The 27,255-nt window shown below is 32.0% G+C and overlaps 1 protein-coding gene across 1 annotated transcript; it reads left to right on the top strand.

Moving 5' to 3' along the window:
* Positions 1-27,014, top strand: LOC127728707 (alanyl-tRNA editing protein Aarsd1-like). Its single transcript, XM_052236343.1, has 13 exons — positions 1-108; positions 3,499-3,630; positions 6,392-6,409; positions 8,185-8,326; positions 10,062-10,119; positions 13,005-13,164; positions 15,824-15,940; positions 18,862-18,992; positions 20,018-20,084; positions 22,140-22,231; positions 24,515-24,569; positions 24,818-24,912; positions 26,685-27,014. The coding sequence occupies exons 1-13, from the start codon at positions 70-72 to the stop codon at positions 26,818-26,820; spliced, it is 1,242 nt and encodes a 413-aa protein (XP_052092303.1). The 5' UTR covers positions 1-69; the 3' UTR covers positions 26,821-27,014.
* Positions 27,015-27,255: the final 241 nt, after the last annotated feature.

The following is a 27,255-nucleotide window of genomic DNA, read 5'->3' on the forward strand; positions in this document are numbered from 1 at the left end:
CCTAGATTCAAGCATACACTTGATTTTGAATTAAAAAAATTCTACTTTTTGTTTCATTTTTTACCTGAAATGGCATTAGCTTGTCAAAAAGACAGTTACCTGAGAAAAGTAAATATGTGCGAGGGACTAAACTCATGTATAGTCATATATAATGATGACCTATTACAGAAAATGTATTTCATTTTCAAATTTCAGCACACCCTCGTATAAAAAATTTCTACAAAAAATTATATAATTAGGACAAAAAAATTACAGTGCTGTGAATAATATGAGCAGAGACATATATACATATTTGTATATATGTCTCTGATATGAGGCAGGTGTTACCTGTGAAAGAAGACGAAGTATATTAATAATTATTTTGATACTAATGACAGATTTACTAATGTCATTAGTAATGTAAGGTAAAGTAAAAGTAAAGTAATCTTTATTTAAAGTCGGGATGCATATATACATAATAACAAAGAACATGAGCTCTTTAACCGACTGACATTAATAAACAAAACATACATGTAATAACATCAGATTCATATACAACACAAACATACAGACAGCACATACATGTATTAATCATGTTAATACATAGATAGCACATGCAAAATAAAAGCTAGGCAAGATATATATTAAAACAAATGTCAAATATCAGCACATAGTAACACACAATATGTGTATCCAAGTAGCACATGCAAAATTAAACACTATAAAGCACAAGCAAAAGACTGCAAGCAGCTACAGCACAGGTAATGCATAAGCAAAACAAATAAACATGATAAATAATAAAAATAAAAAATAAAAAAATAAAAAATAAAAAATAAAAATAAATGTACTACATTTTGTTCTAAGCTAGGCCATCGATTTTTTTTGCATTTTAATAATAACGACAAAAAAATCTATCATTAAAAAACAATCTAACTTTAGAGATACATGTACCTATATGTCATTGGCTTCATGACTGAGGGTTGAACAATAAATACATCTTTATCAAATTGCAAATAAAGGGGAGCGTCTTTTTTGAATTTGATGGGATACAATTACTGTTCAGAAGTAATTTTGATATGGCATCATTTACACAGTGTTTTAGGATGTGTTTGAACTTTTTTCTGTACAAAAACATCATCATGACCATAATTTCAAAATAACAATCTTACTTCATAATTCTAAGATTTTAAATGGGACTGGATAAGATTACTTTTCAGAATTTACTTTGATATTACATGTTGTTTAGAGTTTTGTTTGTACTTTATTCTGGACAAAAACACTGTAATATCAAAATATCTATCTTACTTCACAATCAGATGTCGTGTGTAAATTTGTAAAATTAGCAAATGCTTTTCCAGCAGAAAAGATGAACCAACATTTTTTTAAATATATTCTAGGTGTCTAAAAAAACAGTTCAAATTTTGCTGTTATGGGCGAACTAGGATGTTACCCTTTGGTTATCATGGTTATGGATATATTAAAAAATATCATTAAATATTTGGCTTTGAAAGAAAAGTCTAAGAACTCATTATTGGAAAATGCTTATATAGAAAATAAAATGTTACATTATCAAGGAATACACACATGATACACATATTTTCTACATGATTGTGTCAAATATTGCAAGTATTGATATTTCAAAATCTGATTTTAATAAGATACAAAACCCATACATTGAACAGTAAACTTAAAACATACTGTTCAAATTTTTACAAAAAAGTGTGGGCAGATACAAGACATAAGTTGATCATGGAAAAAATGGTAAACTACGCATATATTTAAATTTAAATGTTCATTTGAACGTGAGAAATATCTGGACTTTATTCAAGACTTCAAAAAAAGTAAAAACTATGTGTTCAGAATAAGTAACCAAGTGTGCTTATGAAGAAAGAATATGTGACAAATATTTCTCTGATGATGTTGAGGATGATATTCATTTTCTTTTACAATGTTCTTTTTTTAATCAGCAAAGAAAATTTTTTCTTGACTACATTACATGATATTACCAAAGAATGTCCATCTATAAACATAAACATCAACCAAAGTGCCTATTTAGTTGAAAAATATTATAATCACTTGGATTTTGTAAGAAAGAATTTATGTCAGTTTGTTCAAGAGAAAAGATGATGCACTACATTACATATCTTTTGTGTCTTTATTCAATATTCATTTCAAAATAATTTTTCACAAAAAGATTACAGTTATACACCACTGTAAATTTTATTAGTTCTATTCCATATATTCTACTTTTCAAAGGAGATAACTCTACATTTGTAGAAATATAGAAATAATATCATTCTGAATTAATAGTTTTGCATTTTTGTAGAGTAATTTTAATGTTCTGAGGTATATCTTAGTGATTTTATTGTATTTGTTTGTAGCTCTCTGATAAATTTTCGGAGTTCTGTGGTATTCTGTGATGTTCACGTGGTAAAAAGATGCTCCTTAAAAAAGGGATTAATTGTTACACATTTCAAATATGACATTTATTTTCATTTTGAATTATTATGAGGCAGGTGCTTCCTGATGAGCTCCTAGATATTGGTTTTTAACAAGCAGAATTTGTATGCTTGTTTTAGTTGTCATCATACTTGTTGAATTCACACTCATCCTCATCATTACCTCTTACATAATTGCACATATTATCATTAAAATTTTGTAAAAGGTTCCATGGAACCCTGTGTCCTGCCTACAATTGCTGTTGTCAGGGCAAAAGTGTAATGTTGACTGTAAAAGTGAGTCCAGTAAAATACAGAATTTAAAAAAAAAAAATTAACTTTTTCTTAAGATGCTATTTCTTGATATTGAAGATAAGATTCTGTCCAAGTTTCATAACAATTGGATGAAGGTTTACAAATTTATCATGTCAAACACATTTAATCCCAGATGGGCGGTAAATGTTAACTGTAAAAACTAAGTCCATTTATCAGAAAAATACTGAAAATGAAAAAAAATTATATTTCTAAAAGTTTGATTCAGACATTATCTCTAAAACCATTAGAAATAAATAGTATCAAATTATTGCTCTGGATACTGTCTTTTAGAATAAGTTTCTGTCCAAATTTCATGAAATTCCATGAAGGTTTAACAGTTATTGATGACAGAAAAACTTTAACCTTAGACTGAATATGAATGTTAACTGTAAAAAAAGTTAAGTCTGTTTATTAGTAATTAAAATATGGAAAAATGAAAATAAATATTTCCAAAATTTTTCTCTTGATACTGTTGTCTGTCGAAATTTCATAAAATTCCATGAAGGTTTGACGAAGTTATCGATGCTTGAAAAAACTTTAACCTTAGACTTTTAATTTTGTTGAAATTTGTTTTACTTTACTTAATGAACTTTGATTAATGGAAACAGTTAAATCACAAATAAAAACAGGTTGAATGTTTTATATGGAAATCAGTATCATATGTTTTTTTTTATTCAATGCATATTTAAAATATAAAGAGATTACATTAATATAATAATTTATATACACGAATAACATGTTATGCATGTTTTTTCTTGCTGTTTAGTTTACCACGAAAGTAAAAAGTTGTGTGCCATCTGAGGTATCAATTCTCAACCAGAAAAATAAAAAAGAAAAGATAAAAGGCTATGAGGTTGTTTTAGAAGACACCATTCTGTTTCCTGAAGGAGGAGGGCAGGTAAGTTTATATTGTCATGAAGTGGCAACAGTTCCCGAGTAATGGTGAAGCTTAATATACATGATATATACTGTTGTATGAACCCAGATTGCTGCCTAAGTCATTTGTTAATTGATACAAATATAGGTAGTCAACACTAGAAATAAAACTTATACTCTTGGTAAGATGACAGTGGCGGATCCAGAGGGGGGCGTAGAGGGCGTACGCCCCCCCTTTGCTTGCACTTTTTTTTTTCTTTTTTTTGTAAAATGATTAATCAGACTAGACTTCGTGAGCTTTGCCATTTCCCGTGTATTTAATTTTTATGCGACAATTCTTTACTTATAAAGATATTTTTCGCTCGTATTTACTGTAATATATAATTGATTATGTCAAAGTCATGTGATTCTCTACGGTGGAGTTGACCAGTTCGTCGAAAAAAACGTCACTCAGTCATTTTGAAATTCAAATTTCAGTAACACATTGCTTAAGCTGAGGATGACAAGCATGACGCCTTCAAAGTGACAAAGTATTGAGCAAGAACGTATTGACTTCTATTTCACAATTCCACCCAACAGAAAGTAATACTCTAGTACACTCTCATGAAAAAAAAAGTTCCACAGCAATATTATTTACCTACGAAAACATGTTTAACCCCACACGCCCCAGCCCATTAATAACATTGCTGAATAGTGATCCCCAGTCAGTAAGCTCTAGATATAGATTTAAAGTCTAAGGTACGGACCATTTGATCTGAGGGGGCAGTCTGAGATATTTTAGAGAAAACATTCTGACCCTGATTTTTGCCTTAAACAAAAATTCTGGCCGTATCTGGATTGAAAACAATAATCTTGTTCACTTTTTTGCTATTAGAAAAAAATATTTTCAACAGAATTATTAAGCATTGAATGAACATGATGAATAAAAAACGGGCATAATTTTTTTAGGGGGGGGGGGGGGTTGCATGTGAATCCCATATCTGACCGGAATGTCTGTTTCGCCGAACTGATATACTGAATACTTTTTTCAAGGCCCAACTGCAACCTGCCTGCTGGGTGTGGCCTATATGTCTCCATGTGTCGACCGTCATTCACAACTTCATTGTCATTTCCAACTCATTCGTAGCCTTTGGTTGATTTGGAACCCCTCACTTCCCTTGTTGGGTGAAACATTTCAACCAAACATTTGGATGAAAATTGCTTGTTTGTCTTTCTTCGTGTTGGTCGTATTGTTAATTTCATTGAATAGCCGTATATCTTGTTTACAACAAGAAATCTGTGAGGTTATGCTAACTAACCATACAACAAACGAGAATTTTCCATGTCCATTTTTTACTGACAAATCCTGCATCAAATATATTAATTAGTACATAGCTTTGGATCTATCCAATCATTTCATAATAGACAATTGATGGAGAGAATAGGCACCAAAAATGTCCAACCCCTACACTTTAACTATAAAATGCATTTTACACTTATTTTATGTTTTTTAGCCAAAAAAAAGGTCAAAAAAAAATTTCGCCTCGCTCCGCTTGGCCAACTTTTATACTACGCCCCCCCTTTCCAAAATCCTGGATCCGCCCCTGGATGATAATGTCAGTGACTTAATAATGAAACATTTGACTTCACACTTTAACCAACTACAAAATGTATTACTAATTTTGATATTACAGATTGAAAAAATAAGTCTTTGTTTCACAAAAAGATAATAGTGCTAATATTTTGTGTTTGGAAGGACAAATCATACTCAGTAAAAAAACTAACCAGATTCGAACAATAGTTTTCTGAAACTGACATCAACAAGATGCAACTTAATTTGTTACTTTTGATGGACATGTTATTTAACAGACATTTGGAATTCCATTGGAACTAACTGTGCTCCTATCCTCACTGGCTTGTTCCTTTATATGTATGAGCTACATTTTCGACTTGAGATGCATTATAGATGCTGCCCTCTAGATGTCTTTTAATTATTGTTTTACTATTCCCTTTCTAAAGAGGGAGATATTTAGTGATGGGGAAGTGTGTCCGTTTGTCCATTCCTTCATCCTTCTGTTCCACTTTTATATCTGCAACTGCTCATGAACTGCATGATGGAATTTAGTGAAACTTGCACATATTCCTACTCACATGGTGTACTTTTGCACCTCTTATTAAATTTAATCATCTGAATAATGTTTGGGGTTAAGTTTAGGATGAAATTGACATATGTCTTTTTATTGCCCACTTTGCGTATCCTTATTGTATTTTTTTTATCCTGGACAAACCAAAAAGTTAAAAATGATATTTGATGCTTTCTGCCAAGCATGCAGAATTAAAGATTAACACTTAGTTCTAGACCAAAGAATAATGTATCAGGGTACTTGTAGACTGTTACTTCACTTTCCAGAATAAAAGTAGTGTATATCAATGTGACAGCTACATGTAATAGTTCTTAATAAAAACCATTCAGACAATCAATCAATCAATCAATGTAAACACGACTAAACAAAGGGACATCATTTTACAAAAATGTAAATGAAACAAAGAAAAAATATATGCATGATTTTACATTGTCCTACTTTACCTACTAAATGAAAAAATGTTTTGTTCCAGATTATAAATAATAAAGACAGCAATTTTATGTACAGAACTGCCTGTTGATATGTAAAAGTGATTCAAATTGAATATGTGTGTTGTTGTGTAGTTCTTTAAATGTCTTTTACACTCATGTAAATCAAGTTCTGTACACCAGTATATATGTTGGTAGAAATTATGTAATGATTTTGACTTTATTTTTTCAGCCAGATGACAAAGGAACTGTAAGTTTTAAACATTAGCAGAGGAATTGAAAATCATTGACATTTTATTACACCAAGTTCACCGGAATTAAAGTTTTGGAAAAGGAAAGGCTTCTTTTATGAAAATAAGAAATTGTGGTATGTTTGCCAATGAGACAACTATCCACCAGAGTCCAAATGATGTAAGCAACTTCCTTTGACTATATTTCTGTCTTTTTAAAATTGAATTTTTCTATCCATGAATATTGTAAAATGCGATTAATACATGTACTAAACTATTGGGCGGATTTATTTGAAACTTAACTCCAAATAAGTTAACCAATTTTAACAGTAGGTTATCATGAAGTAAAAAAAATTAATAACTCTTGAAATTATTTGTTTCAGATAAAGTTGCATCATGCACATAACAATTGTATGCAATAAATGTTGTCATTTGTCTAAAAATTATCAAATAAAATCTTAAATTTTGAAAATATCATACATGGTTTATCCATTTTTATTAATCATGGTAATTGATTTGAGAAAGTTTGTTTACACAAAAATAATTCATTTGAAGTCTACTAAAGTTACTTTTATTTACATCAGAAGTATGTTACTATGTATGCAATTGTCTATATAGTATATACAAGTAAAGGAATTCACACTGTCAACATTGTTTCAACTTTGCATCAAATTTACCCCATGATTTAATTGGAATAGCCACACGAATGAGTACCATATGAGTTCTAATTAAATTATTTTTAAAATGGTCATATTTAACAGATTTGGAATGATCCTCTATTGCTTAGAACTGCAGGAAATTATTCATAAAACTGATTGAAAAATTTAAGCCTTATTTATTATACCCCATGCAACAAAATTTCATAGAGTATTATGTTTTTTACCTGTCCGTCAATTTTTTCTAGGAGTTGTGCAAGTTTGAACTTAGAATTTTGGGCTAAATGTGCTACTGCAACAGTTTGTCATTGCAACTTCTCTGAAACCACATAACAGAATTTCTTGAACCTTTGTAGATAATTAGGATATACTATGTAATTGTGCATATTGACAGGAAATTATGTCTCAAGGTTTTTTCTAGGAGTTATGTCCCTTTGGATTAAGAATTTTGATCAAGATATACTACTGCAACAGTTTGTCAGCGCAGTTCCTCTGAAACCACACAACAGAATTTGATGAAATCTTTGTAGATGATAAAGACATACTATGTAGATGTGCATATCAATAGGAAATTATGATTCATTGTTTTTTTCCCCAGGAGTTATGCCCCTTTGAACATAGAATTTTGGCAATGATACACTACTGAAACAGTTTGTCAGCACAACTCCTCTGAAACCACATAACAGAATTTTATACATCTTTGTAGATACAAAATGTAATAAAGACATACTATGTAGATGTGCATATCGACAGCAAATTATGATTCATTGGTTTGTTTCTATGAGTTATGCCCCTTTGAACAAAGAATTTTGACCTAAATATACTACTGCAACAGTTTGTCAGCACAACTCCTCTGAAACCACACAACAAAATTTGTGATGAACTTTTGAAGTTAATGAGGACATAATATGTAGATGCATATCCATACGAAATTTTTATCAGTTGTCTTTTTTAGGAGTTATGAGTCTTTGAACTTATGAATCTGGTTAGATTTTTTTGGCCCATTGACAATTGGGAGGGGGTGGGGGTATGTATGCATGCTTACATACGTTCTTTCATTAGAATGATATTTCTTGCCAGGATTCCAAATCTACCTTTCTTTGCAATGCTTAATAATTCTAAAACTTATCCAACTTTAGATCAATGATATACCTGTGTTGAAGATAAACAGAAGAGGTGCTGATGCCATCCATTTTATTACCACAGAAATCACTGCTGGCACAGATGTCAACTTAGAAGTTGATTGGGCTCGAAGATTCGATCATATGCAACAACATACTGGTAATCTAAATGTCTCAGTTTAAAAAAAACCTTAAGCATGCACATTTATATGTAAAGACTCTCTTCATTTTTAAGTAATTCTGAAGTACTGTTTGCCAAAAAAAAGATGAATAGTAATATCCATATTTTTCTTTGTGGAAACATTATGCCCAGTCAAGAAACAACAAAATAATTTTTTAGAGTAGATGTATACTATTATACTTAACGGTACATAATTTCACTTAATATAAAGTTGTTTCTTGGGTGTGCTTACACTTTTCCAATTCAAAATATTCTCAAAAGTTGATGCAAAACAAGGAAAATCCTGATGTTTTATAAAATATACCAATATTGTCATGGTTTGTTGACATGTTGTTACTCGTCAAATGTCAAATTTGTTTTATTTTCTGAACCCCTTTATTCTTTCATAGTAATGACTAATGTAAGGACCAATTGATAACTTTTAAATTTGCATTTAATTTTGTGCCAAAAAAGAACCTTATTGCCTGTACTCCTTTGTGCTCATGAAAGCTAATTCATATTGCTATCCAGATCCAGGAGGAACATATGTTAATGATTAAACTTTCCAATCTCAGATAGTCAGGTTTTCTTTTCTATATGTCCCTTCACAAATGGCTGTGTGGTAATGTTACATGTGCTGCACATGCAACATTGTTTGGTACTTTGTGACCTGTTTCTAATGACCCTAAAACTTTTGAATCGCTGATCTGCAGGATGTTTGCAAAGTGATTTAATGAAATTTTCAGAACACTCATAACTCTGGGTTGCAATCATGTAAATAAAAATGTATGCATTGGTTTGATAAATATTTGATTAAAAATAGATATATTAATAACATGAGGCTCTAAAGAGCCTGTATCGCTCACCTAGGTCAATGTGCATCTTAAACATTGTAGACTTATGTTGCATCTTTAACATTGTAGACTACTGTTTACAGTTTCTCTTTTATCTTATTCAGTTTTTGCCCAAAACACAAAAGAGGGTAACAAAAAATCGTCATTTAAGGGCAGTCACTCCTATCTACTGTATTGATGTCTCTTAAAATGTACCACAATTTACAAATAGAAAATTTTCTTCAAATGTTATATAATTTTTTGGGAAAAAGGGGGGGGGGGGGGGGGGGGGGTGTTAAAAAAAAATTGGGGGGTAAAAAAATTTTTTTTTTTTTTGGTGGGGACAATTTTTTATCGTCAAGATTTAAGATTTTTGGAAAAGGGGGGGGGGGGGGAGGGGGTAAAAAAAAAATTATTGGGTGGAGTGCTAATTTTTTTTCTTCTAGATTTAAGAAATTTTTTATTTTCCAAAGAAAAATTGGGGGTCACAATTGCTAATTCTTTGTATATAGTCTAAAAACAGATTTACAAAGTATTGCGCAACAGCACAGTGTATTGCACAAAAGTAAGAAATCTTCAGTTGAATATAAATTCAAATCATATAACCAATTTTAAGTTCTTTGACTACATTTATTCTGTGTCAGAAACCTATAATGTGTCAAATATTTAATTAGAATCCCAATTCAGACCTGTATCAAGCTTGAATATTGTGTCCATTTTTGCCCCAACTGTTCAGGGTTGGACCTCTGCGGTCGTATCCAGCTGCGCTTGGCGAAGCAGTTTATTGTTATTGAAACAAGCTCACAATATAGGATAAATTTGTTATAATGTAATACAATTTCTCTGTCAAGATTTTAAAATTTGTGACATCAAATAAAATGTACTATGAACATGTATTTCAGGTCAACATTTGATAACTACAGTTGCAGAGAGTATGTTTGGATTCCCAACAACATCATGGTTTGTTCATATATATACAATATAAGCATGATAAAGAGAACTGATATGGTTTTAATAAGAATAGTAATATACCTTTACAATTGTAACTTTTTTACAACTGGAAACTGTTTTGATCATGACTGAGCAGTATATAGTATAGTTTCAAAAAGCATTTTGTTTCTTCTTTTTTAGCTCACCTGGCCCGAAGGGCCAAGTGAGCTTTTCTCATCACTTGGCGTCCGTCGTCCGGCGTCGTCCGGCGTCGTCCGTCGTCGGCGTTAACTTTTTACATTTTGAACTTCTTCTAGAGAACCACTGAATGGAATGAAACCAAACATGGCATGAATGTTCCTTATGAGGTGCTGACCAAGTGTTGTTACTTTGTAGCCGATCCATCATCCAAGATGGCCGCCAGCGGGGGACTTAGTTTAACATAGGACCCTATGGGAAATGCATACAAATGACTTCTTTTAGAGAACCACTAAATGGAATGAAACCAAACATGGCATGAATGTTCCTTATGAGGTGCTCACCAAGTGTTGTTACTTTGTAGCCGATCCATCATCCAAGATGGCCGCCATCGGGGAACTTAGTTTAACATAGGACCCTATGGGAAATACATACAAATGTCTTCTTTTAGAGAACCACTGAATGGAATGAAACCAAACATGGCATGAATGTTCCTTATGAGGTGCTGACCAAGTGTTGTTACTTTGTAGCCGATCCATCATCCAAGATGGCCGCCAGCGGGGGACTTAGTTTAACATAGGACCCTATGGGAAATGCATACAAATGACTTCCTTTAGAGAACCACTGAATGGAATGAAACCAAACATGGCATGAATGTTCCTTATTAGGTGCTTACCAAGTGTTGTTACTTTGTAGCAGATCCATCATCCAAGATGGCCGCCAGCGGGGGACTTAGTTTAACATAGGACCCTATGGGAAATGCATACAAATGACTTCTTTTAGAGAACCACTGAATGGAATAAAACCAAACATGGCATGAATGTTCCTTATTAGGTGCTGACCATGTGTTGTTACTTTGTAGCCGATCCATCATCCAAGATGGCCGCCATCGGGGAACTTAGTTTAACATAGGACCCTATGGGAAATACATACAAATGTCTTCTTTTAGAGAACCACTGAATGGAATGAAACCAAACATGGCATGAATGTTCCTTATGAGGTGCTGACCAAGTGTTGTTACTTTGTAGCCGATCCATCATCCAAGATGGCCGCCATCGGGGAACTTAGTTTAACATAGGACCCTATGGGAAATACATACAAATGTCTTCTTTTAGAGAACCACTGAATGGAATGAAATCAAACATGGCATGAATGTTCCTTATGAGGTGCTGACCAAGTGTTGTTACTTTGTAGCCGATCCATCATCCAAGATGGCCGCCAGCTGGGGACTTAGTTTAACATAGGACCCTACGGGAAATACATAAAAATGTCTTCTTTTAGAGAACCACTGAATGGAATGGAACCAAACATGGCATGAATGTTCCCTATGAGATGCTGACCAAGTGCTGTTACTTTGCAGTCGGTCCATCATCCAAGATGGCCGCCAGCGGGGGACTTAGTTTAACATAGGACCCTACGGGAAATACATACAAATGTCTTCTTTTAGAGAACCACTGAATGGAATGAAACCAAACATGGCATGAATGTTTCTTATGAGGTGCTGACCAAGTGTTGTTACTTTGTAGCCGATCCATCATCCAAGATGGCCGCCAGCGGGGGACTTAGTTTAACATAGGACCCTATGGGAAATACATACAAATGTCTTCTTTTAGAGAACCACTGAATGGAATGAAACCAAACATGGCATGAATGTTCCTTATGAGGTGCTGACCAAGTGTTGTTTTATTTGCAGTCGGTCCATCATCCAAGATGGCCGACAGCAGGGGACTTAGTTTAACAAAGGACCTATGGGAAATACATACAAATGTCTTCTTTTAGAGAACCACTGAATGGAATGAAACCAAACATGGCATGAATGTTCCTTATGAGGTGCTGACCAAGTGTTGTTACTTTGTAGCCGATCCATCATCCAAGATGGCCGCCAGCGGGGGACTTAGTTTAACATAGGACCCTACGGGAAATACATAAAAATGTCTTCTTTTAGAGAACCACTGAATGGAATGGAACCAAACATGGCATGAATGTTCCTTATGAGATGTTGACCAAGTGTTGTTACTTTGCAGCCGATCCATCATCCAAGATGGCCGACAGCGGGGGACTTAGTTTAACATAGGACCCTATGGGAAATACATACAATTGTCTTCTTTTAGAGAACCACTGAATGGAATTGAACCAAACATGGCATGAGTGTTCCTTATGAGTTGCTGACCAAGTGTTGTTACTTTGCAGTCGATCCATCATACAAGATGGCCGCTAGGTGGAGGGGCTTAGTTTAACATAGGACCCTATGGGAAATACATACAAATGTCTTCTTTTAGAGTACCACTGAATGGAATGAATCCAAACATGGCATGAATGTTCCTTATGAAGTGCTGACCAAGTGTTGCTACTTTGTTGCCGATTTACTGTTCAAGATGGCCACCAGGATATTTTATTAAATAACGGGACCAATATCAATCAAAATTTGGCCTCAATCATTATTTGGGTATCTGTTATGATTTTTATCTATCTTTACATGATTTCTTAAACCAAAGTAGAGTCAGGTGAGCGACACAGGCTCTTGAGAGCCTCTAGTTTTGCTTCTGATAGAAAGGTGACATCCTTTATGAACAAAAACTGGTTCTGCAAGGTTCTGTATAAATCTGTATGAATGAAACTATAAACTTGAAGCTAAAAATCAGGAATGGTTTTAAACATAAAATATCACTATTATATCAAGATAAACAATATTCTTAGTGAACTCTTATATTGTTCAGGAATTTAGGAGAGAAGATATCATCCATAGAATTAGATACACCTAAAATAACAGAAGAACAGATTACAGTTCTTGAAGATGCTGTCAATGAGAGGATAAGAGAGAGAATTCCAGTCACGCCAGTATTATATCATGATAAAGATGATCCTTCTTTAGCTGAAGTAAGTTACCGTGTGTAAATAGTTACACAACAATCATGACAACACACCAGTATTATACATGATAAAGATGATCCTTCCTTAGCTGAACCAGTATTATATCACGAAAAAGATGATCCTATTTTAGCTGAAGTAAGTTACCATGTGTAAATAGTTACACAACAATCATGACAATACACCAGTATCATATCATGATAAAGATGATCCTATTTTAGCTGAAGTAAGTTACCGTGTGTAAATAGATACACAACAATCATGACAATACACCAGTATTATATCATAATAAAGATGATCCTATTTTAGCTGAAGTAAGTTACCGTGTGTAAATAGATACACAACAATCATGACAATAAACCAGTATTATATCATGATAAAGATGATCCTATTTTAGCTGAAGTAAGTTACTGTGTGTAAATAGTTACACAACAATCATGACAACACACCAGTATTATATCATGATAAAGATGATCCTATTTTAGCTGAAGTAAGTTACCGTGTGTAAATAGATACACAACAATCATGACAATACACCAGTATTATATCATGATAAAGATGATCCTATTTTAGCTGAAGTAAGTTATTGTGTGTAAATAGATACACAACAATCATGACAATATACCAGTATTATATCATGATAAAGATGATCCTATTTTAGCTGAAGTAAGTTACTGTGTGTAAATAGTTACACAACAATCATGACAACACACCAGTATTATATCATGATAAAGATGATCCTTCCTTAGCTGAACCAGTATTATATCATGAAAAAGATGATCCTATTTTAGCTGAAGTAAGTTACCATGTGTAAATAGTTACACAACAATCATGACAATACACCAGTATTATATCATGATAAAGATGATCCTATTTTAGCTGAAGTAAGTTACCGTGTGTAAATAGTTACACAACAATCATGACAACACACCAGTATTATATCATGATAAAGATGATCCTTCCTTAGCTGAACCAGTATTATATCATGAAAAATATGATCCTATTTTAGCTGAAGTAAGTTACCATGTGTAAATAGTTACACAACAATCATGACAATACACCAGTATTATATCATGATAAAGATGATCCTATTTTAGCTGAAGTAAGTTACCGTGTGTAAATAGATACACAACAATCATGACAATACACCAGTATTATATCATGATAAAGATGATCCTATTTTAGCTGAAGCAAGTTACCGTGTGTAAATAGATACACAACAATCATGACAATACACCAGTATTATATCATGATAAAGATGATCCTATTTTAGCTGAAGCAAGTTACCGTGTGTAAATAGATACACAACAATCATGACAACACACCAGTATTATATCATGATAAAGATGATCCTATTTTAACTGAAGTCAGTTACCGTGTGTAAATAGTTACACAACAATCATGACAACACACCAGTATTATATCATGATAAAGATGATCCTATTTTAACTGAAGTCAGTTACCGTGTGTAAATAGTCACACAACAATCATGACAACACACCAGTATTATATCATGATAAAGATGATCCTATTTTAGCTGAAGTAAGTTACCATGTGTAAATAGATACACAACAATCATGACAACACACCAGTATTATATCATGATAAAGATGATCCTATTTTAGTTGAAGTAAGTTACTGTGTGTAAATAGTTACACAACAATCATGACAACACACCAGTATTATATCATGATAAAGATGATCCTATTTTAGCTGAAGTAATTTACCGTGTGTAAATAGATACACAACAATCATGACAATACACCAGTATTATATCATGATAAAGATGATTCTATTTTAGCTGAAGTAAGTTACCATGTGTAAATAGATACACAACAATCATGACAACACACCAGTATTATATCATGATAAAGATGATCCTATTTTAGCTGAAGTAAGTTACCATGTGTAAACAGTTACACAACAATCATGATAATAATAGAATAATAAGAACATTTTTGTAAGAAACTCAAAGAATATTTGCAATCATTAGACATTTGTTTGTTGTATGTTCATTGTAAATATAATGTCTGGAATGAGTTCATACTTCCATTTGTTGTTACTCAATAAATAAGAAGTATGTAGAAAACCAGCAGTATATGTTGAAGCCCACTTACTTGCTGACTTTGGATAAACTGATATAATTGTTAATTATCTAAAATGCTTGTCACATAAAAAAGGTGAAACTGAAATTTTATTTTTTGGCATGAATGTGATATGTCCCGGAGATCAACTTACTTGACTGATTATAATTAGATTTCGTTTAGTTTTAAAGTGCAAAGTGTTCCCCTTTTTATGAATGTTACCTATTTTAAATATGAAGTTATGAAGTATTTAAAGAGATAACTATTGCATATGCAGTGAAATTTCCTCATTTTTAAGTAGCTGAAAAACAAAGCGATAAAAAAAAAAACACTGTTAAAAAAAATTTGAAATGAATATGATAAGATGAAGTATGATTGCCATTGAGATAACCATCCACCAGAGACCAAATGACATAGATGTTAACAACTATAGGTCACCATACAGCCTTCCATCATCCCTACCTGTATACAGTATTTCAATTTTTCATTCAATAAAAAAGGCATGAATTTTAATTAAAAGTATTGTCTGATTAACTGAAATCAATATTTATATAATATGAGCGTAACTTATATGCAAATTATAGGCTCGTTGTAGAGGTTTACCAGATGATCACGAAGGACCAGTGAGAGTATTATCCATAGAAGGTCTAGACAATACATTATGTTGTGGAACACATGTATCTAATCTAGCACATTTACAGGTAATTAAATGAAATAAAACATCTAATTGAAAACAATGAACATTTATCAAAATAATGTTAAAAGCTGAAAACAGAAACTATTTCTTGGATTTACATTCTAAATTTCCTCAAATTCAAGGGCTCTTAAAACTGAATATTTGTCCTCATGATACTGGTTAGAACTTGCATGCAAAAACCCAACTGATGTATTCCAGGTTTTACACTATTTTTGCTCCTGAATTAACATTAGCTATTTTTATCAGTTATATTTTTATATTTGATTCATAATGTACAGGTAACAGAAAACTATATGTTATTTCCTCACCAAAGATTTCTTTTAAAAACATGACAATATTGATTTATCTTGAGCTAATTTCAAGATTCTAAATAAGTTTGTGATTGAGCAGGAGAGCTTGAATTCTGTTCTGGACAAGAATTTGTTGGTCATAGTAATCTATTTATTGTAGATATTGTTATGCCCCACCTACGATAGTAGAGTTCCCTATGATATGATCTTTCTAATTTTAATGCCAAATTAGAGTTTTGACCCCAATTTCACGGTCCACTGAACATAGAAAATGATGGTGCGAGTGGGGCATCCATGTACTATGAACACATTCTTGTTTTTATACAACTGCAAAAATTAAAAATATTTTGGTCGTATATTGGTATCACGTTGTCGTCTTCGTCAGCGTCGTCCGAAGACAGATGGTTTCCGGATAATAACTTTAGTATTAGTAAATAGAAATCAATAAAATTTTAACACAAGGTTTATTACCACTAAAGGAAGGTTAGAATTGTATTTTGGGGGTTATGGTCCTAACTGTTTAAGAATCGGGGGCCAAAAAAGGGACCCAAATAAGCATTTTTGTAGTTTCCAGACAATAACTTGTGTTAAAGTGTATGAATCTCTCTGAAATTATACCACAAGTTTCCATACTACAAAGGGATGGTTAGGATTGACTTTTGGGGGTTATGGCTAGAACCATTTAGGAATTAGGGGCAAAAAAAGGGGAAAACCAAGGGTTTTTCTTGTTAAAGGACAATTGAGACAATTTAAAAGCAGTGTAAGGGAGGTAATCCATATCAAAATCCAAATCAATTTAGATAACAATGTTTGATTACCTCCCTTACACTGCTTGTAAATTATGTATTGAGAAATGATGATTATCTGAGATACTGACCATAACTTGAGGGAAAGAATTACTTTTTGGTATAAGGGAAAGGGGGGAGGTGAAAAAAATTGGAGGGGGACAATTTTTCTCATTTCAGATTTCAGAAATTAAAAGAAAATTTCTTCAAATATTTTTTTTTTTTTTGGTGGGGGGGGGGGGGGGGGGAGGTCAATTCGCATAGTGTATTGCACAAAAGCAAAAAATTTAATATAAATTCAAGAATATAAATTCAAATCATATAACCAATTTCAAGTTCTTTGACTACAGTTATTCTGTGTCAGAAACCTATTATGTGTCAAAAATATACTTACAATCCAAATTCAGACCTGTATCAAGCTTGAATATTGTGTCCATTTTTGCCCCAACTGTTCAGGGTTGGATATCTGCGGTCGTATCCAGCGAAGCAATTTATTAATATTCTTTATGCAGCCCCATTTGAATAATGCCACCAGTTGGGGAATTTTGTTTGATGGCCACCGCCCAATCAATATAGCTGCCAGTGGGGTTTTAGTATGATTTTTGAGCCTTTTGTAAATATATTAGATAACCTTCTTGAGATTAAAACTATTACAATGAAGTTAAATATAATTCTAAAGAACGAGACATGTAGGATTAAATTTTGGAGTTGAGCCTTCAGCAAAATTTTATGGAAACTGAACTAATTTAAACCAAATTTGATAGAAATACTTTTGTATAAGGTACTTACTCTGTGTTATTTGTAGTCAAAACTTATATTGAATTCTGTAGAAAATACTACTAAAGATTATTGTTGAGAACTTCTAATCCATTCAAAATCAATTATGACATAAATGCTCCTTGTGAGGTGCTCTCTTACTTTAGGTATTGTTGCATAAATTACTCAACTAATACAAAGGACAATAGGAAATAGGAAATTATTTTACCATGAAAGTGTATAGGACATGTAGAAAAAACCTCTTCTGTAGATTCACTGCATCAATAAAAACCAGGTATGTCACTAAAGCTGCCTCATGTGGTACTGAGATGTGTTATTACATTGGCTAACCAATATATGGTCACCTGGCCACCATAGCTTTACACTGGAGCCTTTCCAAATAAATTAAATGTAGATAAACTGGAGCTATAGAAATAAATTAAATTAATTTTAGATAAACTGGAGCCTATAGAAATAACGTAAATTAATTGTAGATAAACTGGAGCCTATAGAAATAAAGTAAATTAATTGTAGATAAACTGGAGCCTATAGAAATAAAGTAAATTAATTGCAGATAAACTGGAGCCTATAGAAATAAAGTAAATTAATTGTAGATAAACTGGAGCCTATAGAAATAAAGTAAATTAATTGTAGATAAACTGGAGCCTATAGAAATAAAGTAAATTAATTGTAGATAAACTGGAGCCTATAGAAATAAAGTAAATTAATTGTAGATAAACTGGAGCCTATAGAAATAAAGTAAATTAATTGTAGATAAACTGGAGCCTATAGAAATAAAGTAAATTAATTGTAGATAAACTGGAGCCTATAGAAATAAAGTAAATTAATTTTAGATAAACTGGAGCCTATAGAAATAAAGTAAATTAATTGTAGATAAACTGGAGCCTATAGAAATAAAGTAAATTAATTGTAGATAAACTGGAGCCTATAGAAATAAAGTAAATTAATTGTAGATAAACTGGAGCCTACAGAACAAATTAATTGTTTATAAACTGGAGCCTACAGAACAAATTTATTGAAGATAAACCCTCAGTACCAGTTTTCATTATTTCATATTATTTCTATATTTTCAGCTTATCAAAATATTGGGACTGGAGAAGGGAAAAAAGAATAAGTCAAATTTATTATTTGTTGCTGGTGACAGAGTCAGACAGTATCTAGGTCGCAGTTACCAAGTTGAAAAATCTCTTATGAGCATCTTAAAGTAAGTGTTCTCAATATATGGTGATTGCAAATATTATGGACGTATGTTTCATGTATAGTTGAGGATTACATGCAATGGTTTTTGTTTTACATCTGATATTTGCTTAAAAATGTAGTGTGAAATAAAAGACAACTGTATATAAAAATGAAATGCAAATTGACTATATTCTTATGTGATTTAGATTAGTGCTGGGAGATTGGGTGCAATCAAGTGTTGGATGATTAAATCAACACTACCAATATGAGCACCATACCTATTAAGTTAAAAAGTAAGATACTGATTAATGAATTATTTAGGCCTTTTGAACCTGATTTTGAGAGTAAAATTCAGATGATCTCAACTTGAATCCAATATGGTTGCCACTGTGGAAATGGACTTATTGGAAGTCACACTATATATGTCTTCTGTGAAACAACTGTGGTTATTTAACAATAATTTACCTGAACCTTTTACCTATTGTTTATATATTTTTATGTCCCTGCCACAAAGTGGTCGGGGCCATATAGTTTACCCTTATCTGTCATTCGGTCATTCCTTCATTCAGCAACAAACAGTTATACAGACTTTTAAGTATGTAAGTCTACTATGATGAGTTACAGACCGAGTTTATATTTGGTTCCACTCCACTGATTTTTCTCAAAATTACAGGCTTTGGACTTTAAAAATTTTGTGAAAATAACAATTATACAGGCTTATTTTCTAAACGCCTTCACATATTGAGCTGATTTTTAGTATGTGAGTCTACTATGATGAGATACAGATCCAGTATAGGTTTGGTTCAGCTTCACTGATTTTTGTCGAAATTACAGGCTTTGGACTTTGATAATTTAGTGAAAAGAACAGTTATATGGACTTTCATTCTCAAATTCCACTCCTAAAAATAGCTTTAAGCTTTTTTTGCCAGCGGCACCATGAGTGTCGTTCTGTAACATATAGTGTCTGATGATGAGCCTTCTACTGAAGACTATTGTTTTGCTCTTGATTATAAATAAATATATGCTACTATTAAAGGTTTTTTTTTTCAGAGGACCATTAGAAGAACAGGAAGATCTGGCAGACAAAGCAGTCAAAGCTTCCAAAACAGCCCAAAAGGTGATAAATAAATGACTACTTTCATGTATTTCTGTGATATATAGTAACTAAATTTACAATTTCCATGACATTTCTACTTTAATGTTCATCAGTATAAAATAGGGAGATGTGGTTTGATTGCTGATGAGATAACTATTAACTAGAGAACAGATGATGTATATGTTAGCAACTATATAGGTCAGGTATGATTAAAGATATGGGAGAGCTAAAAAAACTGAATTATAGAACATTAGTAGCATGAAAAACAAACAAGATTGGATAATGATGAGCAATGGAAGATCTTCAGTTGCCAATATGAATTTATATGAGTTATTGCTCTCAAATGACAAATTTTTTTACCAATTTTAAGCATTTCATGTCAATTATTCAATATACAAATATGTCACATAACCAAAAAATCTAAATTGATTGTTTATGAGAGTTTTTGTTTCAAAGATCTTTACCTTTGAACCAACTGAATAAATTTAAAGCAAACTTGACAAGAATAATCCTTAATGTGTCCAGGTTCTAGTTTGTCAATTATATTCATGTCTATTGACAACATGGAGGCAATGTATTATGATATTATTACGTGAGTATTTCTGTATTGGCCTTGTTATTGGTCCGAGGCTTGCTGTATTGGCCTGAGGCGAAGCCGAAGGCCAATACAGCTGGCCGAGGACCAATAACAAGGCCAATACAGAAATACACGTAATAGTATCTTTATTAATTAACTACAGTGTTACAATATTTTTTTTATTTCATTTCACAAGAGATAAACATTTTTACCTTGAAGTGGAACTATCCAAATCTCAGTTTCTTTTTATAAGATGCTCTATCTAATGATCTGGTGTCGTTTCCAGGTGTCTTCAGCATTTTCTCATCTAATGAATTTTTCTACCCTTTCCAGTCACTATAAAGTGTTACAATTTAAATTTAGACACAACACATAAATAGTAATTGGAAAGGTACTGCCATTGCATGTGTTATGCAGAAACAAACTGAAAAAATAATGTAGGAGTTGAAAATGATACAACTATCCATAAGCCAACTGACCAAAGAATGAAGATTTGCACAATTACAGGTCACCCTTCCAGAATGCATATGCCTGGTTCGGGTTTAAAAATAAATGACAGTTTACAAAACATGAGAAGCGAAAGTAAAAGTAAATCGATTTGTACCATCGTGAAATTATGAGGTCGACAAGAAATGAACTTTGTGATAATCTACTCGTTTCCCAAACCTGAAATAATTCCATCGTCTGCTTTCAAAATGCTTTTTAAATGAATGTGACCATCTTAAGCCTGAAATATATGCCATACTGAACGTTTCAGCATGTTTATGGTGAGTAAATGAAAACTGCGTCTTCCAAACAACTGTTTACTTTCAGTTTGTGTTTATCGTGACTTTCGATCTAAAAACTAGAGACGTTCCGAAATCCTGTATTGGCCGGATCAGAACTCGGCCAATACAGAAAAAAAATCTATATTGGCCGAGATATTCTGTATTGGCCGAGTTGACACCTTTATATTGCATAGGCAGTTTTCATCATATTAAGTCCAATAACAGTGTAGTTAATTAATAATAAAATTTAACATAGGAGTAAATTAAGTAATTAACTTATATTCTAAAAACTAATATTTGTAAAAATCTGACAGTCAAAGGCATACAAAGTCACTATCTTCTGAAGTAGTATAACATTCAAAATTGTTGGATAATTAGAGTTTTCTTTTAAGATGATTTTATTCAAAATCTTAAGAAGTGCTATGCTATGCAATAGAAATTATCAAAGATCAATAGAAATTTTGAAAAACAAAGGCACTCACTTAAAAGTACCCTAGCCCAGAAGATTCACATTTGTATATTATTGCGCTCACCTAATTTTGTAAGAAGAGACCTCACCTTGCATTATACTGATCAATGTAAAAATAAACGGTACAGAGAAAAAAGTACACAAAAATGTTTATATATATCAGCTGTCTGCCATTATGGAATTTAATTTAAAAGAACTCAAAAACAACAGCTCTATGCATGATTTGTCACCTTACTCATCAAATAAATTCATATTTTTTTCAGGCAGTTGTATCATTGTTGAGAGACCTTGCTTTACTGGAAGCTTATAAATTCAAAACCAAACCTGACAAAGAAACTGTGTTAGTGCTTCATAGGTCAGAACGTTTCCTCTTTTTTTTTACAGATTAGGATGGGATGACTGCCTCATGTAAACAAGAGTGGAGTCTTCATATTAATTTATATTCCATTTGAAATGTTGATAGAGCATGAGGATTAATTAAAACAATGTACAATCAAACTAAAAAACTCTGAAAGAACATTAAGAAAATACAATTCTTTTTTTAAATGTTATCAAATTATTTTGTACTCAGAATACAAAGCCAATAGAAATTGGTAGATTCTAAGATTTGATAGAAAAATAATTTCAAATTCTATAATGACAGATTATACCATTGAAAACAATGAAAAAACTAACTGCAATTTAGAAAGTATCTAAACAAATAGTTAGACAAACACCATCAAAAATGAGGGATATCCTAAGGTTAATGAAAGGAATACTGTTCTGATGAAAGATAAAAGATGTGATGACCAGGAAATTCTTTATTTGATAATAACAGCTAAAAAAATAGAGAAAAGAAGACTTGAAGACTTGTAAATCAGTTATGATTGATTGTTGTTTGGTTTACATCTGTGTTACAAATACTTGTTATTTTGATCTGTTGACGCTGGTGACAGCTGGTCCAAAGTTAATATTGCTCATAGTCATAAGTGTCCATTCTGTTTCTATTTTACTTTGTTTTTCCCTATTCAGATGTTTTAAGTGGAGATATTCACTTTGAGAAAACTGAAGACTATCTTGTTTAGTATAAATTCATTACAATTTGTTTAGCATTTTATTTTATGCACAGTCGAGATTAAGGCATTTATATTTTGATTTTATGCACAGTCGAGATTAAGGCATTCATATTTTCATTTTATGCACAGTCGATTAAGGCATCATTTTTTATACGACCACAAACAATCGTATATTGCTATCACGTCATCGTCGTCCGAAGACATTTGGTTTCCGTACAATACATTTAGTTTAAGTGTATGGATCTCTATGAAATTTAATCAAAAGGTTCAATACCACAAAAGGAAGGTTGGGATTGTTTTTGGGGGTTATGGTCCCAACCGTTTAGGAATTAGCGGCCAAAAAGGGGCCCAAAACAAGCATTTTTTTAGTTTCAGGACAATAACTTGTGTATAAGTATTTTGATTGCTCTGAAATTGTACCACAAGGTTCAATACCACAAGTAGAAGGTTGGGAGTCATTTTGAGAGTAATTGCCCAAACCGTTCAGGAATTAGGTGCCTAAAAGGGTCTAAAACAAGCATTTTTATAGTTTTCAGACAACAACTTGTGTTTAAGTGTATGGATGTCTCTTAAATTGTACCACATTTTACCTAAAGAAAATTTCTTCAAATATTATTTTTTTTGGAGGGGGGGGGGGGGGGGGGGGAGGCGGGGGGTGAGGATCAAATTTTTTTCCCCTCAAGATTTAAGAAATTAAAAAGAAAATTTCTTCAAATATTTTTTTTGGGAGAGGGAGGGGGCAATTTTTTTTCCCCCTCAAGATTTAAGAAATTAAAAGAAAATTTCTTCAAATATTATTTTTTACAGAGGGAGGGGGATTTTTTTTTTGAGGGGGGTCAATTTTTTTCCCCTCAAGATTTAAGAAATTAAAAAGAAAATTTCTTCAAATATTATTTTTTTTTGGGAGAGGGAGGGGGCAATTTTTTTTCCCCTCAAGATTTAAGAAATTAAAAGAAAATTTCTTCAAATATTATTTTTTACAGAGGGAGGGGGATTTTTTTTTTGAGGGGGGTCAATTTTTTTCCCCTCAAGATTTAAGAAATTGTCAATTTTCCAAAGAAAAATTGGGGGTACAATTTATTTACTAATTCTTTGTATATATTCATATATTCTGAAAACAGATTTACTAAGCATTGCGCACCAGCACAGTGAACTGCACAACAGCAAGAAATCTTCGATTGAATATAAGTTCAAATCATATAACCAATTTCAAGTTCTTTGACTACATTTATTCTGTGTCAGAAACCTATAATATGTCAAATATTTAACCTACAATCCAAATTCAAACCTGTATCAAGCTTGAATATTGTGTCCATTTTTGCCCCAACTGTTCAGGGTTGGACCTCTGCGTTTGTATCCAGCTGCGCTCGGCGAAGCAGTTTATTATTTTATGCACAGTCGAGATTAAGGCATTTATATTTTGATTTTATGCACAGTCGAGATTAAGGCATTTTTATTTTGATTTTATGCACAGTCGAGATTAAGGCATTTATATTTTGATTTTATGCACAGTCGAGAATAAGACATTTATATTTTGATTTTATGCACAGTGGAGATTAATGCATTTATATTTTGATTTTCAGAAGAGAAGGTGACAATGAGTTTATGAATAAAATAGTCAATGAAATAAATGATAAAGTGAGTATCAAACTTTAATACTTTTACAGTCAAATATTTTGAATAATTATGAATGCTTACTTGTAAAGAGAATGTTGCAAGATAACCTCAACCTATTTTAGCATATTAAAGTGGGAGCAAATTTTCTTTTATTTTTGCTGCATTACAGTTAGTTATAACTCCATTTAAGGTCAAATTAAATGTATGATATTAATGTACTACTTTACCAATAAAATGAGTGCATTTTTTTTTTTCTATTTTATTAATAGTCAGTAACATGTCTGTTAACAGTAGGAGATGAGAAAGGTGCCGGTTTATTTTTACTTTCTGGTGAAGATTCTGTTATACAAGAACTAGGACCAAAGTAAGTTAATTGAATATATCTGTAGGAATGATTACTAGGATCCAAATAAGTTGGAAGGGTTCAAGGGTAAAAGTGTGAACAGCGTTCATCAAAGATAGCTAGCATCATTGAATTTTCAAGGATTACTATTGTATCGGTTAGTCTATGGAAAGGTATATCATGTATATAGTATGAAATTTAGAGCAAGGGGCTTGCCCCAAGCACATAATTTCATAGTATATACCATTCCATTGACTATACAATTTAGCACATATTTACAACTCAAGTAATCTTTAAATTGGTCTATTGATAGTTTATTTTGGCTGACTACTTGTTTCACATGTGCTTGTAAAACAGAGCTCATTAACTAAGTTTTATGTTTTGTAAATTTGCTCACTAGCATCATTATAAGCTATCATATTTGTGACAGTGATATTTTAAGATCACGAGTTTATAAAAGCAGCAAACACAAATTGAGAACTAAATGATTTATAGGTCAATCTCAATAAAAATATGTGATTTTAAAAGCCCTTGACTCAAGAATGAAAAGATGGTAGCTGCTGATGTAAGTATGTATATTAAGATAAAGCGATGTCTACTATTTTACATGGTAAAATATCAAAATAAATTGACCAAGGACAGGCATGTGTAGTTAAATTGCAGTGCACATTTTTCAATTTCACAGTAAAACCAAAGTATGTTAAATTTGAAAAATATAGATAAATGTGGCCCATAGATAGTCTAGCGAATAGGCTGGCATTAAAAAGCAACTAGCAATATATCGAATATAAGATTGTAGGTTTGTTTTTTTTAATACTTCAAATGAAAACTAAAAGATTTTTCGGAATAAAGATATAAGTGGCAAATTCCCTTCAGACATTATCAAGGTTTTTCAATTCATGATGAAAGGGATCTAGTTCCGTAAGAACATTAAAAACTAATCGCCATCATCATCAAGTTCCTTGAATTTTTCTTCACAAGGTTTCATAGTAAATACAATTGTGTGTATAATATTACTGGATGGATGATTATCACAATTATAAGATTGTGTTGTACTCTATTCAAGGTATTTAAAAGAACCATATTGTTTATATTTTAGTTAAATGATAGAAACTTGTCCTATCAAACAAACAAAATTTAAAACCAATGGTTTTGATAGCCAAATACATCAAAATCAATGTGAAAACTAATTACATACACTTCTCTTAATTTGGGACACAAAATCTTATTCCAAAATAGCCAGTGGCTCTTTTTGTTTTAATATCTTGACTACGATACAATGAAATCTTACCCTTGTGGTCATTCATGCAAAGTTATTTAGTACATGGGAAAAGTATGTACTATGAAACTTAGAAGGCAAATTCAAGCAATTTGATTGGATGAGAAGCTGTAAGTATGTGCTAAAATATTTTGTTCCATCTCTTTTGATTGGAAAGGTTTTAGATAAATTATTTTAAGGATTCAAAATAAAAACATTAAAGAAAAAGTATATGAGTGGAAATGGTTAATGTGTCTGTTCTGGACCATATGAGTATTTGGACCATATGCGTATGCCGTGGCCCTCCTTATGGAGCTTTATTTATGGTTGATTTTTTAGTGGTTTCACTACAAATTTTGTCTAGTTGGGGGCCTGTTCAATCCCTTTGAAATTCATTTTTTTTATATTCTTGTCATTGGTTTTCAAATGAGTGGAATGAAATGTGAAACCATAAAATAAAATAAAAAAATCCCAAACATACACCTCTCTTTTGTTCGTGAGAATTTTTCACAGTACATTTTTATTTATTTTTCAGGGTAGCAGAATTGTTGGATGGGAAAGGATCATGTAGTAGAGGACCATATCAGGGAAAATGTAATAAACTGTCTAACAAAGCTAAAGCAGAGAAACTTGTCAGGGAATATTTATCAGGCATAAAGAGTGAATCATAATGACAATTTATTGTTAGTAGCAAAAACAATTATTAAAATTAAACACTTTCAGGCTCAGACTTGATTACAAATGTTCCAACTTTAACATTATAATCTGTGAAATATAAATGCTGGTCTTAAATGAAATAGTGTGTAGATTTTGTGATAATTCTATTTTTGATAAAGTGATCTCTCCTATAAATGTTTATGACATTTGTAATGTATTGCTAGAATTAATAAGATATCTAGTTGAATGCAAGCCTATATATATCATGTTCACTACAACACTTTAATTTGGCTGTATAATACATAAAGGATATTTGGCTGTATAATACATAAAGGATATTTGGCTGTATAATACATAAAGGATGTTTGGCTGTATAATACATAAAGGATATTTGGCTGTATAATACATAAAGGATATTTGGCTGTATAATACATAAAGGATATTTGGCT

Source organism: Mytilus californianus, unplaced genomic scaffold (genome assembly GCF_021869535.1).
Source record: "Mytilus californianus isolate M0D057914Y unplaced genomic scaffold, xbMytCali1.0.p SCAF_2, whole genome shotgun sequence".
Lineage (NCBI taxonomy): Eukaryota > Metazoa > Mollusca > Bivalvia > Mytilida > Mytilidae > Mytilus > Mytilus californianus.